Source organism: Diadema antillarum, unplaced genomic scaffold (assembly GCF_040938485.1).
Source record: "Diadema antillarum isolate AM-2024a unplaced genomic scaffold, OU_Dant_1.0 seq00000900_RagTag, whole genome shotgun sequence".
In the NCBI taxonomy this organism is placed as follows: Eukaryota; Metazoa; Echinodermata; class Echinoidea; order Diadematoida; family Diadematidae; genus Diadema; species Diadema antillarum.
In genome coordinates, this window is record NW_027271760.1 from 232,934 (window position 1) to 251,398 (window position 18,465).

The following is an 18,465-nucleotide window of genomic DNA, read 5'->3' on the forward strand; positions in this document are numbered from 1 at the left end:
CAACAGATAAAAGCTTTCACCAATTGTAAATAATTGAGGGTAATTACTGCATAGGGTTCATCCTTGTAATGAGAACTTCATCAAAACTAATGAATCATCCCCCCCCCCCCCACCCATGGGACATCAGACGCCACAGACACGCATCTCTTTGCAAGCCCTCCTGATTCATTACAGGACCACCTCAAGACAAATTGACCAAGCTTCATCAGTGGCACAAATGAAAAGGTATGCATCCATCGATCTCTCATCCCTCTTAGCCCCCTGGAGAAACTCGGTGATGCATGGTGTGTACCCCTAACCTGTTGAATGTGGCTTCGGTGTCGTGCCCATACATAATTTATTTCCCCGGGTCTTAGTGTACTACATAATGTAAAAAGATGCGAACCCTGTATCAAGAATAGATCTTCTCCACCAGCTATAGGACAGACAAATAGACGGATAGAGATAGATTCAAAGAGAGGAAGACAAGGAGAGAAGAGCAGAAGAATGTGATCCTCAATATTCTTGTCATACATTCAAGTGCATGAATCCCGTATGTGGGGGAGCACATCATGTCGATAACCGGTGAGAGAGGGATCTACAAATTACATCTGAAGGTTATGAATTGCTACTGTGGGACCTCTACCCTTCCTGAAATTGGACTGCAAACCTTGAGGCAGAACATTTTGTACTGTATATTCCCCCAAACAAAAGTCATCATCTTTTATATTACACAGGCCGATAAAAGTAATTTGAGAGTACAAACCTTCTACTTGTATTTTCTGTGATGGCAACGTTCCATCACACACAGTGCAGCTTTTGCACCTCATGCATGCAGTGCATACTCAAATTTTATAGTACACTGCTTATCTAAACAATTCTGGACAAATCATAAGAATATCACCACTGATCATTCAATCATATGTGAAAGGAAGACTGTCGGACCAATCATTCAATTTTCTTGAAATAAATGAAATTTGCTGCCAAACATATCTATTATCATAAAGATTGTGCTTTGGGAGCTTTTTTTTTTAAAATAATGTACAACCTTCTATGTTTTTGAAGGGTTTACGCAGCTGAAATGTTCATATTTACAGTATGATCAACAATTCAGGACCAATGTTAGTTTCTCTCAATATTCATTTGTACTGAATACAGAAACCGTCTCTGCATTTGAGATTGAAATGTGTAGCCATATGTAAAGATATGAAAAGCTTTCTTTCTTAATAGTTCCACAAGATCTACCATTTGTTTTTGCAATAGATCTTGGTAACGACACTTGAAGATGTCTTCCATACCATGCATATTTTGAATTTACACGAAGCAATAAGCAAAAATGAAGGCATCCTTGCACGCCATTCAACCATGAAATGACACACCAACGGTAATCAACAACAGCAGTTTGGAACCTTGTAGCAATTATCAATCACACGACGTTGAAGCTGCCAAATCGATCACGAGGATGGGTTCTTTGGATAGGGTGGGGGTTCTAATTGCTACCACTACCAGTGTCCCAGATGTAGCGCCAACAACACACTGCCTTGTATTGTACAGCAGACCTTTCCCTTGAATTGAAGTGGCACATGAGACATTTGACTTTTCCTTGCTTGATGCATCTTTGGTTTGTCCAAACCCCAACCAGGTTGCTGGGGTGCTCTTGACCCAGTAGCCAGCCAGGGCTGGTTCAAAGGAAGGGAGAGGGGTCGAGTTGATAGTCCTCCTTGGCATATTTTGAATCGTACTGCGAGGATGGCATAGAGAATGTAGATATGGAATGCCTGGTGCTTGTGAGAGAGCATGTGCTTGGCATCTCCAATCATTGATATGGCAATTACATCCATATGGCAAATCATGCCACAGCCACTGGGGACTGACATCTTCTTCTACCACTGGGATTAATCACACCAAGGCATTACTAAGGTCAAGGGCAAGGCAGGCTGAAAATGAGAAATATGAGCCATCCACAGAATGTACCTAAGCTCTTCATGTTAATTACTATCAAAATAACATTTATATGTGATCAACAATACCAGCTGCCCGTGGATACTGATTCACAAAGAGCATTGAAATAATTTGCTATTAATGAGTTAGATATCATTATCCCCCCCCCCCCCTTTAAAAAAAAAAAAAAAAAAATCAAGTTAAAGGGATAGTACAGTATTGATGGAGATGAGGATTGGGCTTTTATCTTTTTGTGAGATACCAAGAAACCAATAATTAAATAGTACGGAGCATACCATTCCAAGAGATATCAAAGTTTATATTTGATGAAAATCTGTTTTGAAATGGCTGAGACATCCAAAAACAGAGTAAAACAAACCCATTGTAATAAAAGGTGGGTCCCACCTTTTTATTAGGATCGCTCTGTCTTGGATATCTCAGCCACTTCAAAACCAAATTTCACCTAATAAACATTGAATTCCACTTGGAATTACATGCTCTTTCACATATCATAAGAAGTTTCTCATTATCTCACCAAAAATGTTAGAAACCTGAAATTAGGTCTCAGCCAAAACTATACGATCCCTTTCAAGTCACTGTATCCATAGCACTTCTTTCTGATTTTGCATATATCTGGATGAAGGGTAAAGATCTAACATTGCATCAAATGGTTCACATCCAATACTGTAAAAGTGGATATTTTCGCGTGACTAATTCTTCGCGCTCGGCGAGCTGAGAGGAGTTTCGCGTGTGTTTAATTCCGCGAAATCAAGACATCGTCTACTGGAACATATGGCAAGCAAAAATATTCGCGTGCTTTTATTTTCGCACTGGTTTCGGGTTGCGCAAAATGCGCAAAAATTTCAACACCGCGAAAATTTCCACTTTTACAGTACACTTCAATTACACATCACGTACATACAATATGGAAGTCCAGGTATTTCTCTTTTAAATGGGTGAGCCAGCATTTACAGAGAGTTGGGTCAAGGTCTCAGAGACAGGATACGTGCATGTTGTGGGAGCACACACATTCTAGTGCCATCGCACCAGCAGCTTCACGTCTCACTGCCGGAGCACGCTGGGCATCACTCCCTCCTCCCGCGTGTTGCCAAAAGCAAACCTGCCGATTTCATATTCGCATGATCTATTACGACGAGTGACAGGAGACAAAATAGTCCCCAATGGTGTGCTCCTGTACTGATGATGCGCTCCTCTACCCCCCTCGGAGGGGCAGGAAAACACTGCGCGTCTGTATTACCACTACATGGATGCAGACTGGTGTAGCATTACACGGCCCTGCAGGTGCATTCAGATTTAATCAAAATCCTCATTCGCTCATAAAAATAAAAAGACAAAAGAGGGTACCCTCGGGGAAGTTGGAAGCTGGAAAACACAGCCATATATCAGAGGCACATTCGGACCCCATCGTCCGCATAACTCACACGTGTTAGGCCCACCACAGTTTCAAGACCCTGACAAGAGTGGAAATGATAACTTCCCATACCTCTTCATACCGGATGACAGCTCAGGGCCCTGGGAGGAAGATGGGGGAAAACTAAAACTGCTTGCAAGAGTTGGTTCTGTAATCCATCCTAATGCAATGGGATGTATCTGAACACTGAAGCTTGTTCTAGGCCACTGGCAGTTCTCTGACAGGGTCATATTTCAGTTGGAGATTTGAAGTAGCTGGAAAAGAGAGATGTGCTGAAGCACAGCTTCTGCGGTTCTCTGAGCAACTCTTGAGTACACAGATGCCAACTCAATTCCGTACAACAGCCCTCTGGCACAAAGTATACACCTTGGCAAAGTCGAGAAAAATAATGGTGAAATTTCTATGTACATTAAAGCTGACGCTTTGGTGACAATATCAGTTTTAGGATGCAAGAAGGAACATACAAGTGAAAAAAGCATGCTTCAAAAAATAAAGAATCAGTGACATAAACTATCCAAGATGAAATACAAAATAATCAATTGAGGTGGTTTAGGGAGATTCACCATTTGCCACTGACAAATAAATGGGGATTGTGTGTGTGAGTGTCATACACTGCAGTTTTACAAACAATTTGAAAGTCTTTACAAACAATTTGAAAGTTGTTTCAAAACATCAAAAAAGAAATTATCTGCAGCTTCATGCATTGAAAGAAAATCTTATTAAAGTTTGACAAGTCCTACAGCAGATATGCCCCCTTATTACTTGAGTGGTCTTCCATAACATTTTGAGGTATTGTCAATCCTTTTTATCTAGGCCTATAGATAATTACTTGTGACACAAATTACCTGATATTCCTCTTCATCTTTTTTTTCCCCAAAACTTTCTCCCAATGCAGCGAGAAAAATGGCATATGACAGGAGATTACTCCTGATTTCATGGCCTCACAAACAATTAGTCTAAACCAAAAACAAACAAAATGATAGTTTCAGCCTAAGAGCACACAATGAATGTGTCAACACAAAGTAAAACAACCCTGGGCAAGATCTATAACAATTTCATGATTATCAATACTTTAACTCATTTCCATCCGCAGTATTCAGTGAATAATACATGCAATTTTAAAAGCAGAAATCCTATTGTGAAAAGAGAAGGGTTTTTCCTACCATAATAGCCCCAATATCAAATCCTGCTCCTACTACTGATGCTATTTTGGCAAATTCAGGTACTTACCTTCTTTTCAAACATTGCATCAATGACTTCTTGCATCTGATTCTGTAAGATAAAAACAACGACAAAGTAAACAAATATTGATCAAATATGAAATGGTATCATATCTTTATAACTCACATCAGACAAGAGTTTGAGAAGAGCCAAGCAAATATTCAATCCAAATAAAGCATGATGACTGAAATGAGGCACAGAATTGACTCACAAACTGTCATTTCATAATTATTTCTTTAAAATGTTGTTTACTACAATCCATGTATCACTGTCTACAAGTCGCAAGGTTTTTATTTTCGCAAATTTCACGAGTCAGGTGCTGTCCACGAAATTAAAGACAAGCAAAAATAATGACTCTGATCCCGATATGAATGTGATGCAGATGTAGACATTTCTCCGTTCAGTACAGTAAAAGTACTCCACGATCGTGAATTTTACCACTCGTGAAATCGTCGGGAAGTTCCGATTCGCGAAAATTTAGACTCACTAGATATATGGCATATACAGTATTATGCACTTTGTGGCTCATTTTTGTATTGTATTTGTAAACAAAGCCCACCAATACAAATAAAAAACTATAATTTTAATCATGTGCTATCATTCAAAATATCATACTCTGTCTTCTAGAACCACGGACACATGTGCCTTTCATCACCTTAAAATACACGCTCATTTTTTGAGTCATTGTCATTTGTTGTTGTTGTTATCATTTCATAGAAATTGTCCATGACATTTATTCTTAATCAAAAGCACTGTACTCTAGAAAAAGACAACACTTTGAAGTAACTTGATTACTGGAATCCACAAACTTTCATTTATTCTTCAATACCATGACTAACCTAAATGCTGCACTTAATATTTCCCTATGTATTTGTACTTGTGGTTATTCAACCTATCTGCTCTTCAGTTCACAAAGGGAAAATTGTAGTTTCTAGATAAGAAAGCCTTTGAATTATATAGGCCTATCATTCCATGAATCAACCTTCACAGACTGGTAGATACACGGCAAAATGTGGCATATAGTAGGTGTCAAAAAATGCAATCACAATGGCGGTCACAAAGGCTGTAGAGAATGAAATACTCATTTTAGTACATCCATGCTTTTTTGTACTTTGCTGTGTAATTGCACACTGTTGTGTCTATTTTGTGTGCATAACTATGTGTCTCTAGAGTGTTTCCTGATTACATAAGAGAAAAAGCATTTATGATACCAATGTGTGTGTAAAAAAAAAAAGTGATTCATCATACAGACTGTGTTTTCAGCTTGCAACCCTGATGTCAAGAAAACAGGAGCTGCTACTGCTTCTGAAGGCCAATATTGGCAAAAACTACACATTTTGTATTACGAATAAAAGCGGGGACACTAAAACAACAGATCCGAAACATACAAATGGCAGTAGAACTACACCAATACTAATGGAGTTAATAAGCTGAAACACCAGTCATTTGTTCAGATCCTACAGCAATGGGTGCAATAAGTTTTTTCTTCTGGATGTTTGGTTGAAAAATATCAATATTTGCTATATAATATCATTTGTGCGTAACAAAAATTTGGTCGTTTGAACAGAAAAGGATATCCTAACTAAAGACAACGACAGATCATGCTTTTTTTTAATGTGTAAAAATGCCATAGCCTTACTGCCCCCCCCCCCAAAAAAAAAAGAATTGCACATTCAGTGAATATTCATGTTCCAATATATGAAAATGTTTAAATGCAGAGAAAATCTACAAAACATGTGATTTCATTTGCAGGAATAAGGGAATCTTATGAAAGTAATGTCTCAAATTACTGAATTAAAGACACCTTTGGATAGCCAGTATGTACAAAAAGTAACTGATTGTTTTCATTAATGTACTGCTAAAAACCAGAAATTTTTGTGTGCATGAAATTTTTGCAAATTTAACTAGTCAAGATTTGCAAAATCAAAATACATGCGAACGTTCTTGTCTACACTGTATGCACTGAATGCCAGTGGCAATTCACAAAAAAAAATTTCATGCTGTGAATATTTCTGGTTCTATAGCTATGTTCAATATCATTTCACTATGATGCAATCATCTTGCACGAATCTGCAACTAAGTGACAGTTGTGGAAGTTATTGATGATTACTACGCAGGCATATTTCACACGCTGCATATTTTTATACAGATGCAGGAAAATGGACCCAGGAGCTTGTGTGACAAGTGAACAACAGAATGACGAATGCCACTTATACACATGTAGCCCTCAGCTATAGCTTTCAAGGTTCTGGCCTCAAGCTTGTTGCATCACTCCCCCGCACGTGCACCGTGGCTTTATCCCTCTCAGCCACGGAAAATTAAGATGGCACTGGAGAAAAGCTCTTTGTCACTGTCAATGACGTGCGTCAGAGCATAGAGGTATGTGCACCTTTGACATATGGGCAATATTTGAGGAACACACCAGTCGCTCTGTATCGCTCCGAACACATGCATATAAAACAATTGTTGTGCAATGCTATGCATGAACAATAGACAAACATGCCCATCAGAAGTGTTAATTTGCTGACCCTACTCTGCTGAGGAAAAGAATGCATAGAATTTAACAAATGTACATAAAAACACAGCATGGTAAAGAAATTTCTAAATCCTGTGGCATACATGTAAATGCCTTTTACCAAGCCCATACTGCCAAATTCTGTCCATTCCAAAATAAAGCAATACATTGTCACATATATTGGGCACATCTATATAAAACCAATGTGAAAATTTGCTTACAGCTTCAGCAAGTGCAGCTCTCCAGGTGCAAGTCAGAATTTTGAATGTTTTTTTTTTGTGTTAATAGTCAAGTACAAGTACAAAACCTGACAGATACACATAAACTTTTGATAAGGAAAACGGCCCGTTAGAGCAAATTTTTTGGTAATGAAGTTACTAATGAAATCTTCAAAAAATCACAAGACTTTTAGGGCCATTGAACAAAAAGAAAACAAAAACAACAAAATGTCACGAACATTTCTGGGGTCATCATGCAAAACAAATGATAAAAAATATAATCATCATTCGGAGCCACACACTATTAAAATGGGCATTCTACGCAAGAGAAAACGTTGTCCAGTAATACATGTATGCTGACAGAACAAAATAAAGGAATATTACTAATATGAAAACCTTTCTGAAGTTCTGTTCTATTTTTCCCATGATCTGACTTTGATTTCATAATTTACAGTAAACTGCTTTTGTTTGACAGCTATGAGTCACAATAAAAAATTCCTTGCAGTATAACATAGCACTTTTATTTGATATCTGCAACCCCGATGTATTTTTGAAGTCTAGCTTATGGAACGCAGATTTTAGTACATGCAGTCCCATACCATCTCATCTTACTTGTCTTTTCCAGACATCCCAGTCTCTCCTCAGCCTGTGGCTTGTCAACGCTCAGCAAATGCTGTACATCTCTTGGCAAAGACTCCTTTTACAGTGGATCGGCCGAGATTTACTCTTGTGACCCAGAATACGCTCATCAGATTGCGCTCGACAAATACGAAATTACCCCGCGACTCGACACGGAAGGCACGTGATCAAGCAGTATCAAGTACACTGCAAACGTCTCTCTGAGCTCCCCGGAGTAAAGGCTGGGGGAATCGAATCTAAGCAGCGGCTGGCTCGAGCTGCATTCATGGTGGTTGTCCCACTTTCTACTTCCCTCCCCCCACCCCTCATAACAAAAAGAAAAACTGGAAGCTGAGCCAAGCAGCACCTCATTATTCAGAGCTGAAATAATATTTTTGTGTTTGCCGATCAAATATTCCACTTTGCCGGAGCAGAAGACTCTTATTGCCCCCATACTCTCAAATATGGAGTGATCGAGACATGCAGGCGCACTTCTTCTGCATGCATTCTCTATAACCACTGCTGACTCAGTTTTTTGTTTAGTTTTAGTTTTGTTTTTTTGTCAATTATCTCTCTGTTCCTGCAGTTGTTCTCACTTCTTGCAAAATGAGGACAATGTCAGAATATGTTTATCCTCACATAATGTTTATGGTGAATATCATGTTGTATACATGTAGATCTCAGTAAATATACAGGGTGGCCCAAAAAGAACGGAACGCCTAAGATTCTTAATTTTGGCAATATTGTTCCTAATATGTCATTATTTTGTATACTATTGGAAAGGCCATTCTTTTTCCAAAAGAAAGACACCAAGTTCTTTAATTTTGGTTAATGCATCATGGTTTTAGGACCATTTTTGTCAACCCTTGCAATTTTCAAAATATGATCATTTTGCACTCTCAGAGACACTGAAATCAGCGAGAATTCGGCTTGCCATAGAAGCAGTAACGTTCACAATGTGTGGAATGTGGCTGTCATTGTCCGTTACCATTGTGAATGAGACAACCTGACAACAATAACACTGTCCGCCCCACATTCCGCACATTGCGAACGCTACTGGTTCTACGGTAAGCCGAATTCTCACTGGTTTCTGTATCTCTGGGAGTGCAAAATGATTACATTTTGAAAATTGCAAGGGTTGACAAAAAAATGGGCCTAAAATCGTAACACATTAACTGAAATTAAACAGCGCGGTCTCATTCTATTGGAAACAGAATGTCCTTTCTAATAGTATGCAACATGATGACATATTTGCAACAATGTTGCTGAAATTAAAGATCTTATGCGTTCCGTTCTTTTTGGGCCACCCTGTATAAATAAAAATGTGTAAGGCTTACTAATGAACTTTTTTGCATGTTTACAATATTGTATCCCATACATGTGTATGGGAACAACATGGCCCATTTACAAAGTGTGCAATACTGCTGAACATGTTCCTCTTCCTCAATAGGTTGACAATTTCAAGCACTTATACAGCAGTGCATTACGGGAAAAAAAATGGTACATGTATGACAGAAAATGAGTGGGTAAATGTAAATATTAGAGCTTGAGTTCTTCTCACTGGATCCATATAATATATCTACAGCATTCGGCATTTCTTTTGTTGAGAGTAGCATGTGATGATTGCTTTTATTTGAATTAAATAGGAGTGGTATGTGATGCTCCTACATTGGCATGTTCTACATCGTTAGAATCAAAGTATGTTGCTTTTATTTGAATTAAACAGGAGTGGTATGCGATGCTCCTACATTGGCATGTTCTACTTCATTAGAATCAAAGTATGTCACACAATGATAGAATGTGTGTGCTATGATAACACTCAAGGCAAGATCCCCCCCCCAAAAAAAAAAAAAAAGAAAAAAAAAAGAGAAAAATAACACAAACAAGCAAAACGAAACAATGGTGGAAAAATAATTCCCTATGATGGCATGATAAATATCTCCCTTTAATGATAATCATGTAAGTACTGTGGACTATGAATACAGACATTTTTGTCTATAAGCACAAGTGCACTGAATGTATGAAATATGCTTCTGTTTAATCATTTTGAACAGAACAAAAACACAACACTGCACAACGTGCTACATGTATCTGTTTGTCTTGTTCCCATTACCACCTATCAGGAATTGTTCCAATCACCACCTGGTCAATTCCACGGAAAGGTTGCATTTTATGAAAATCAAACCATTGAGTATAGATGATTAATGAAGCTTAATTAGATGATCTGGTATTGTTTACTCAAAGCAGCCTTTCACAACGAATATTTTGATACCTCATTTGTGAACATCAGTGAACGTGGAGTGGAGTTATGTCTGAAAAACCTTCATTTTTCATGAAAATTGCCAATTTTTGCAGAATTTATGTATATCATTTCTGATACACTATTATGACAATACAGCTTGTGTAATTCTCAGATGGCTTATTTTCTGAATGTTCTTTGGTCATAAATTGGTTTTATGATGTTCTACAACTTGTTGCGGCATTTAATTCTCTCAATCTCAAAATGTGGTAGTTGATAGCATCCCATAAGTCACGTTTTTGTGTCCCATCAGTCACACTGGTTTTCCCTATCCTGCTACTGTACCAATGAGTAGTTATTCATACCACTTGGCACAGGGTAAGCACCAACCCTTTGCTACATTCAGGAAAGAAAATATCTTTCCAGAGACTCTGTGTGTAAAAATATTTCAGAACTTGCTTTCCCATGTGAAAAACGGTGGTCCTCAAATGTCCCATAAGTCACAACAGCAATTTTTCGTTGCTGTACGTAATGCAATGATACTTTTCAAACTAAGTATGGTGTTTTCATAAACTGTGATATGATGGATCTAACCATGAACTAAGAAAAATGCATTTGATGCAACTATTTTCTCAAAATACTGGTTTGAAATTGACGAAAATTGTCACTTTGTCCCATAAGTCACAATGGAATTGACCACCTAGAATATTCTTTGCAACTTCAATCACTGTGCATGGAATACAAACAACTTTGCTCATACAATGAACTTGTCATAGTACTAACACATGATGCCTAAATTTTTTCACTTTCTTTCAACCTTCTCTGACAACCACTCCACCACTCCAACCCCACCCATCCCCCCTCGTCTTCTCATCCTTGCCACTGTAGAGCACACTTTTTAATATAACTTTTGACCATTCCCTGACATTACAACCCTTTGCTGGAAGGGCGGTCAGAGCAAAGTGTACTTTTCTTGGTGCTTCAACAGACGGCTGACATCCTGAGCACACTCCAGCTCATGCCATATTCCAAGTTTTGACCTCTGGCAAGAGTGCACCTCCCCATGTGATGTCTCTCCGTGAGTTCGACAGGTGACGTGTGGACGGTGGGATGTATGGTTTTAACTATACACTAGCGTTGTTACAATCACAATATTAGAATTTAAGAAAAAAAAACTGAAACAAAAAAATATCCTCCCCTCTGGGATTTTGACAGCCTGGGTCACATGGAATAAATCAAGAAAACATCCAATAGCATCCACTTCATTTGTGTCAATTACGTGGTCAGTTGTTGATCCTCCAGCCAGTTAAAGATGGTCACCTGTCTAGCGGCTTTGAGAGGATGATACTAGTGAACAAGGACAGACCGTGAAAGTGAGATGATTCCTTGTTGTCTATTACTATTTAGCACATAACAGAGTAGAGCCCTAGTATTTGCTTTAAAGATGTTGAGTACGATGTAGTCCCATGCAATGACTATGGCATATAAACTTTGGTATGGATCATGACAAGGATAGACATTAATGCATCAAGAATTTTGATGTAGAGCAATTTGCATTGTGCAATTGCAACACAAAAGAAAAGAAAAAGAGAACTGCAGTGAAAGAATACAATCCTACAAAGTGATTATGATCCTTTAATCCCCCTGCTGGAAAGAAGAGGGAGATCATTTTAGACCTTGTTGCAAATTTACAAGTTTTCTACTACGTACTCTAACCTTGATCATGTCTTTAAGGCTCACAAAAATGAAACCAGTACTATATTCAAAGAGCATTTGTATGTTCTTCTTCATGTTTGGGAAAGGACATACCTGTAAGCTTGATTTCAATGAGTTCTACTCACAATTGTGTTCAATGCTAATTCTAGATCAGAGATGAAAAAAAATCACTTAGAAAGAAAGAAACAAACAAAAACTTCGCATTTCTTTCTTGATCACAAAACATCAGACAAATTGTATGCAAGTAACTTTTTGAATAGTGAGTTTCTTGAGGGCTAAACTGTTACAAATACTCAATCTTTGTGCAAGACTTAATCTCGAAGGATATATTGCCTTTCATACCAGTCCAATATGATATTTTAGCACATACACTGTGTACTGTAAAGTACAGAAATATTTGCAGCATGGAATTTTCATGAATTGCCCCTGGCATTCAATGCATATACCTGCATGCATTTTACTTTTGTGAATCTTAGCTCTAATAAAATTCTAAGAAATTGAAATGCATGTGAAAATTTCTGGTTTTACAGTATGCTCTTGGTGAGATTTTTAGATTTTGTTGAAATTCCTGCAAATTATTATGGTACCATCACACTAAAAATGTAGGCAATCTTAACATGGAAGCCAGTTTCTCTGAAGACTTGTTTTCATGTGTGTGTCTGTGTGTTGATGTTCCTTTACTACACAGGGACCTCCAATGAAATTGTAACAAATTGGTGAGAGCAGCTACTTATAAGGAAGGGAAGTGAATCTGACAGTTGATCAATTGCACAGGATTCAAGCAATGAATCAAAATGAATCAGTATGAAGATTTTACAAAAGTTTTGGAAATTCTGAGGCGTGCAAAGAGGGTTTCTGCTATCCTGTTCTTTCTAAACAGAGACAGAGAGTAAATTTGCATTTTGATATGAAAGGAAATGGCTCAAAATTAAGTGAGAATATGGATACAGCACAGGTTGGCAAGATTATCAATCTTATTTCTGGTCAGATCTCTCTAACTTTACCAAACAACAAACATGTTAGTCCCCCAGGCTGTTTGTTCACAAGCGTGCACAAATATGGGGAACCATTCCAAAGAGATAATTTCCACATTATCATATATATTGTGCCTTGCTTATCATCATAAAGCATGTTGTTGACAAGGCACCGGGAGGTATTGCCAGCTTTGAAATGGATTTTTCTTTAACACACTCTGCAACTGTTTACCCAAATGTGGGCAGTATTAAAGGTCCTTAGCAACAGGCTTGTGAGTTCTACAGTCGATAAATCAGACGGTATATCGTAACCATAGCAGTGACTGGCATTGTGTGATCGAAACCAACTCGTGCCTCCAAACGAGGGCGACTCGGCTCCTATCCTGTTGCCAGGTGATGGCTAGTCACTAAACGAAGAGGGTGACGGAAATTGATCAATCAATACATTTCAATTCCTTTCTTCATTAGGAGCGGAGATGCAGAAAGAGGGAGAGAGACAGGCGCTTTTCGATGCACGATCCTACACGCTGTATACTAGGGCTTCTAGCTTGGGATATTGTGTGACTTTCTACTGAGGAAATCTTGCATACGGCGTAAGAGTTGGTTTGAATTCACAACGGCTTTAAGATGTACTTGACCTATCGATCATACACAGGGGATTCTTCCTCTTCCCTGACAATGCAAACAAATGTGAGGATGGGGGGGGGGGGGGGAGATTTTAAAAATCGTCTCATAAAAAAAGGTCTCCTTGTTTACAGTGATTCATCTCCTTAATTTGTTCTTGAACTTGTTGGAGTAAAAATGAGGCTTATGATCTGTAAGACCCATGATGAATAATGAGCTTTTAAATAGGTGAATGACTAAACGTGAAGGGTAGATGTGAAGAACTTTATCTGATCCATGCTTTACATAGCGTGCAATGGATAATGCCAAACTCAAAAAGACCATAGATGGTGAAGTGTTGCCAAATTGAAGATCTTGCGCTGTGGTGGCGAAACTTGAATGGCAACTGTGCCAATTAATAGCAATCCCCAGCAGGATCGGTAAAATTGCTCATCAGAGATTGTTCTAACTTTGCATGAAGTTTGGAGACAGGATTTCACATGTGAATCCTCAGTGTAGAAAATGTACAATTTTGGTGAACACCACTTTGTACGTGTTATGAAAACTCTTGCAACCACATAAAGTGTGCAGCTATGCTACAGTGGATGTCATACTCATGGTTAGGCTGTGCAGACTGATAAAACCAACTGTGCATGGACATTATTGAGGCAAAACTCATTATTTTCTACCACACATCGTAAATAGAAGGATCACAAATTTCAATGTCACAGTATAATAATTCCAATGACAAGCCTTTAGTGGGCACTTGCAGACATTCTCTCATTTATCATCATTTCTCCATGTCATCTTACATGCAATATGCAGATCAAGTGCATATGAAGCAGGTTTTTTGAATCTGAGGTAATTTGGTTATTACTGGACTTACAACACATGTTTATGCCTCATTTTGCCTTATAATAAATTCCTTTCAGCCTCTTTCCATCATTGCTGGCAGGATCTGAAGCGTGCCAGTGTATGCTTGCTTGTGTGTGTGTGTGTGTGTGTGTGTGTCGGGGCAGAATGAAAATTCTTAGGAGTTCACACTTGAATAGTTATCACTGGGTTATGACCAAGTAAACAGTATTACATTCCAGTCAAGCATGTTTTATTCCTGTAGCTCTACCATCAAAGTACAAATGATTTGAATTTCCTCCGATTACTTAACTTGTGTTCATATGAAGTCACCATATAATACATTTTGTGAAGCAATGGTTAAGTATCAAATGATCTTTTACTCAGATATTGGCAGTTAATGACAAATATTTTTCATGGCCTAATAACAAACTTGGTATATCAAGATAAAACTGATAAAATAACTGAGACTTTTTGAAATAGGGTTAGGGAATTTATGTCACCTTCTATAGCATTGCATTTTAAAGGCTTGTCTGACTGTCTCAAGCATTATTCAAGAGGACATTAGAAGCTCATCTATGTGATGCAAACAGTCTAGCAAATGATGAAGTCATTTCTATCTATAGCTGCCCCCATGAGGTTACCCTCACCAAGCAAGATGGCTCATCAGCTGAGCGGAAAAACTTGTTTAAAGGTGCATGTACCGCTCCTGAAGGAAATCGGGACTAAGCACATAACAAACATAATTTGGCATTTCCCAAAGCAAAGCACAAGTTTGTACATTTGCACAGTGCAAACTGAGCACACAAAACCTATATTGCAGAACTTTGCATACACACATGCAGAAAAAGGCACTCGACACCACATCACGTTAGATTAGTTTTCTACTGTGGAATAGACATTGTACTGTACCACCAGGCAGGGAGGGGAAAAAAAAAAGAAAAACCTGGTGTGGTGCTGCATATATTTCAGCATAGAGTTGATTGGATTTGTCAGCTTGCTACACCTGTAAGGTACCTCTACATCACCAACCTAATAAATGCCACAACCCATCTCCACATGCATAAAGATACAATAATGGCTACTGTCTCATGTATACATGAATTCATTCAGGGACTAAGAAAAATAGATAAATAAAATATACGAAAGCGCGACATTATGAGATACCTTAAAAAACAATATGCATATGAAGGGGCTTCGGTTTATGTGGTTTGTTGGAAGATTCGGAACAGAAAGAAAGATTTGGGAGAAGGGGTGGGAGGAATGGTGGGGGAACAAACAGAAGCAAATCTAATTAGTTCTGTCTGGATGTCAACCCAGAGTTCAGACCAAACTTCCAATTTCCATTCCTGATCAAATTACAAGCACCTCGCATTCTCTGGCACCTTGGCAGATGTACCTGCAGTTTCGCCAGCTCATCTTCGCAGCTGGCCAAGAGGCGTGAACTTTTTCAAAGACAATACTGAAAGTTTCACTTGGATTGGGGGGGGGGGTGGGATGGGGAGTTGGTGAGAATGAAAGATATAAAAGATCAAAAGTGTGTAACTCTGAATCGGATGCTGCACTTTCTGCTACAAATTCCTATTTGGTGTACTCTTGTCCCATTTCCTCACTGCTATCACTTCAGATGCATGTAAACCGTCACCTTTTGACAGGCCCCGACTAACTATGCCTTCACAAGTGTTTTTCTCATCTCGCCAGTAGCAGGCTACCCATCCAAGAGTGGTCCCCAAATTGATGGACAGCAACTTTGTGCGAAATCAGTTTGCACGTCCGTCTGCCGCAGTCCCTCCCAACGGTGAAATGTCAGGAAGAAGTATGTGGCAAAGGAGGGAACAGATGAAGCCAAGGGCAGCATTCTATTGTGTGAGCATGAAGGAACTTGCCCATAATAGGGGTGAGGAAGCAGTCTCACTTTCACAGTGCATGGTATGTTCTCCCCAGGCCAAGTAGCCACCCCCACCCCCCCCCCCCCCACCCCAGCTCAAAGTTAAACATTTTCTTGACATAAGCCTTGCGACGAGACTATTCCCACTAGGTCCAGTTGAGGCATACCGAGTAATGCAGAGCACATCTAGCGCAGAAGTCAAGAAATGAGAATGCAACTTGAGAATCCAATGAACCTTGGATTTCAGAACATTCTGAAGTGATAAATGATAAGCCCAATATAGAAAGAAAAAGTACCTGGTGCTGTAAAACATGACATATTTGCGGCATGAAATTTTCGCGAATTGCCACTGGCATTCAACGCATATAGTGTAGACAAGAACTTTCGCATGCACATTCATTTCATGAATCTTGGCTCTCGCAAAATTTGCGAAATTAAAATGCACGCAAACATTCATCGTTTTACAGTAGCAGAAAAAAAAAATTTTGTAATGCATGCATGAAGCCCAACAGTTTTCTATCCTGTAAATGTGTCAGATTGTCCCTGTAAAAATAGTGTCCGGTATCTGGCATGGATGGAGCACTGAATACTACACTCTAACATTTTTCACGATACAAACTTTTGAGAAATTACCATCAAAGGTTGAGGGAAAATTCATCCAACTTTGTCATTTTTTTTTACTAATTTGAGACCTGCGCTATAATGGGATACCGACGAGAGAATGACGTTGAAAGAACTATGAAAGTCATTAATGTTTGACAATCGTCAAGTCTTCAAAAATTATCAAACTATGGCTTATTGTTCAATAAACAAAGTTGTATTGATCACACTTTATGTTGTACCTATATTTCGAGATATACTTTTCACAACATCAGGAATTTCAGCAGATAATCATAATAATAGAAAAAAAAGGACAAAAATGCAGATATAAGGAAAAGATTGTATATAGGAATTACTATTTCTTACTAATTAGAAGACTTAGGGTTTCTTTTTTCTTTGTTCTTGTTGTTGATTTTTGTTTTCTTTTGTTGTTTTTTGTTGTGTTTTTGTTTTGTTTTGGTTTGTTTTGCTTTGTTTTGTTTTTTGTTTTTGCTGCTCTAAAATATCACAGGCCTAATCACATATGCAGCAGACTTGTATTCAAGCTGACTTCTAATGGTGCAATGGGCTGGTGAGCAATCATGCATGTATTCACACACAAGGGCAATTGCTCTGCTGTGAAGCAGTAATCCCTTCAATGTCTTAATTAGATGTGGATTCCTCACCTCTCCGATGGACGTTTTCATGATCTGTTTTTTCCCTCTCTCTCTCTCTCTGGCTGTCCCTGACTCACCTTCTCTCTCTATCCGTCTACATATACCTCCTCTCTCTTTCGTTCTCTGCCTCTTTCTTCCTTTCTTTCTTTCTTTCTTTCTTTCTCTCAATCTCATTTACTTTCTTCTCTCACTCTTCCTCCGTCTCTGCTGTTCAATCAATCTTTTGTCACTATTGATATGCACACACATACACACACCCACAAACAATATCATGACTTACATCATCTAGTGCCCTGAAGAGAAGGATATTCTTGACAGCTTGAGTGAGACGGGCTCTCTGCTCGTCAGTCTTGGGGTAAACCAGCTGCACACGGAGAATAGAGAACGAAAACAGCAGGAAATGGCATGAGGTGAGATTTCATTGCAAATTCGTAGAATGTATACATAAAAGCACTCACACTCCTCTCGTCTATACTCACATTGCTAAAGAGTGCGGGCAAGGCATCAATCATGTGCTACATTTGTAGGAGCATTTGAAAGATCTAGCTCATTGCCGCTAAATTAATTTAGAAGAAAGCATAACACACAGGGAGTTCACCTCAAAACAGGAAAGAAACAAGAGCATGCAGATGGGAGCAGATTTGAGCAGAATCAAATAAAAGTTAAGATCAATGTAGCTGATGATCATTAGAATCATTATTAATCAATTTTACATTGCATCTTATAGTCAATACTTTTCCAATCTGAATTCAACATTTTGAAACATAAAATAAAGTACATTGCATCAGTAATGGCATATTTGATTTTTTTTTTTTGGGTAAAATAAAACTTTTGCTTTCTTTATTTCATCCACAGGGTACATGAAATAAAAACCCTACAGAAGCCTCAAGAATAGTCAGTCAGTTACTTTGATACTTTGACATAATCATGGGTAGAATTTTGTTGATAAGTGCAAAACTTACGTTAATGGTAAGCAGAGAATCCTTTCACAGTGATTGTCATGTAGTTTTAAA

At 38.5% G+C, this 18,465-nt stretch overlaps 1 protein-coding gene across 1 annotated transcript in view; it reads right to left on the reverse strand.

The window, feature by feature from the left end:
* Nucleotides 1-18,465, reverse strand: part of LOC139741045 (cAMP-dependent protein kinase type II regulatory subunit) — an 84,784-nt gene that overhangs the window by 41,855 nt on the left and 24,464 nt on the right. Inside the window, exons 4-5 of the mRNA XM_071651633.1 lie at nucleotides 17,733-17,816; nucleotides 4,583-4,624 (exon numbers count right to left, since the gene is read on the reverse strand). Coding sequence (XP_071507734.1) covers nucleotides 4,583-4,624; nucleotides 17,733-17,816 — 126 coding nt within the window. The remainder of the gene's footprint in view (nucleotides 1-4,582; nucleotides 4,625-17,732; nucleotides 17,817-18,465) is intronic.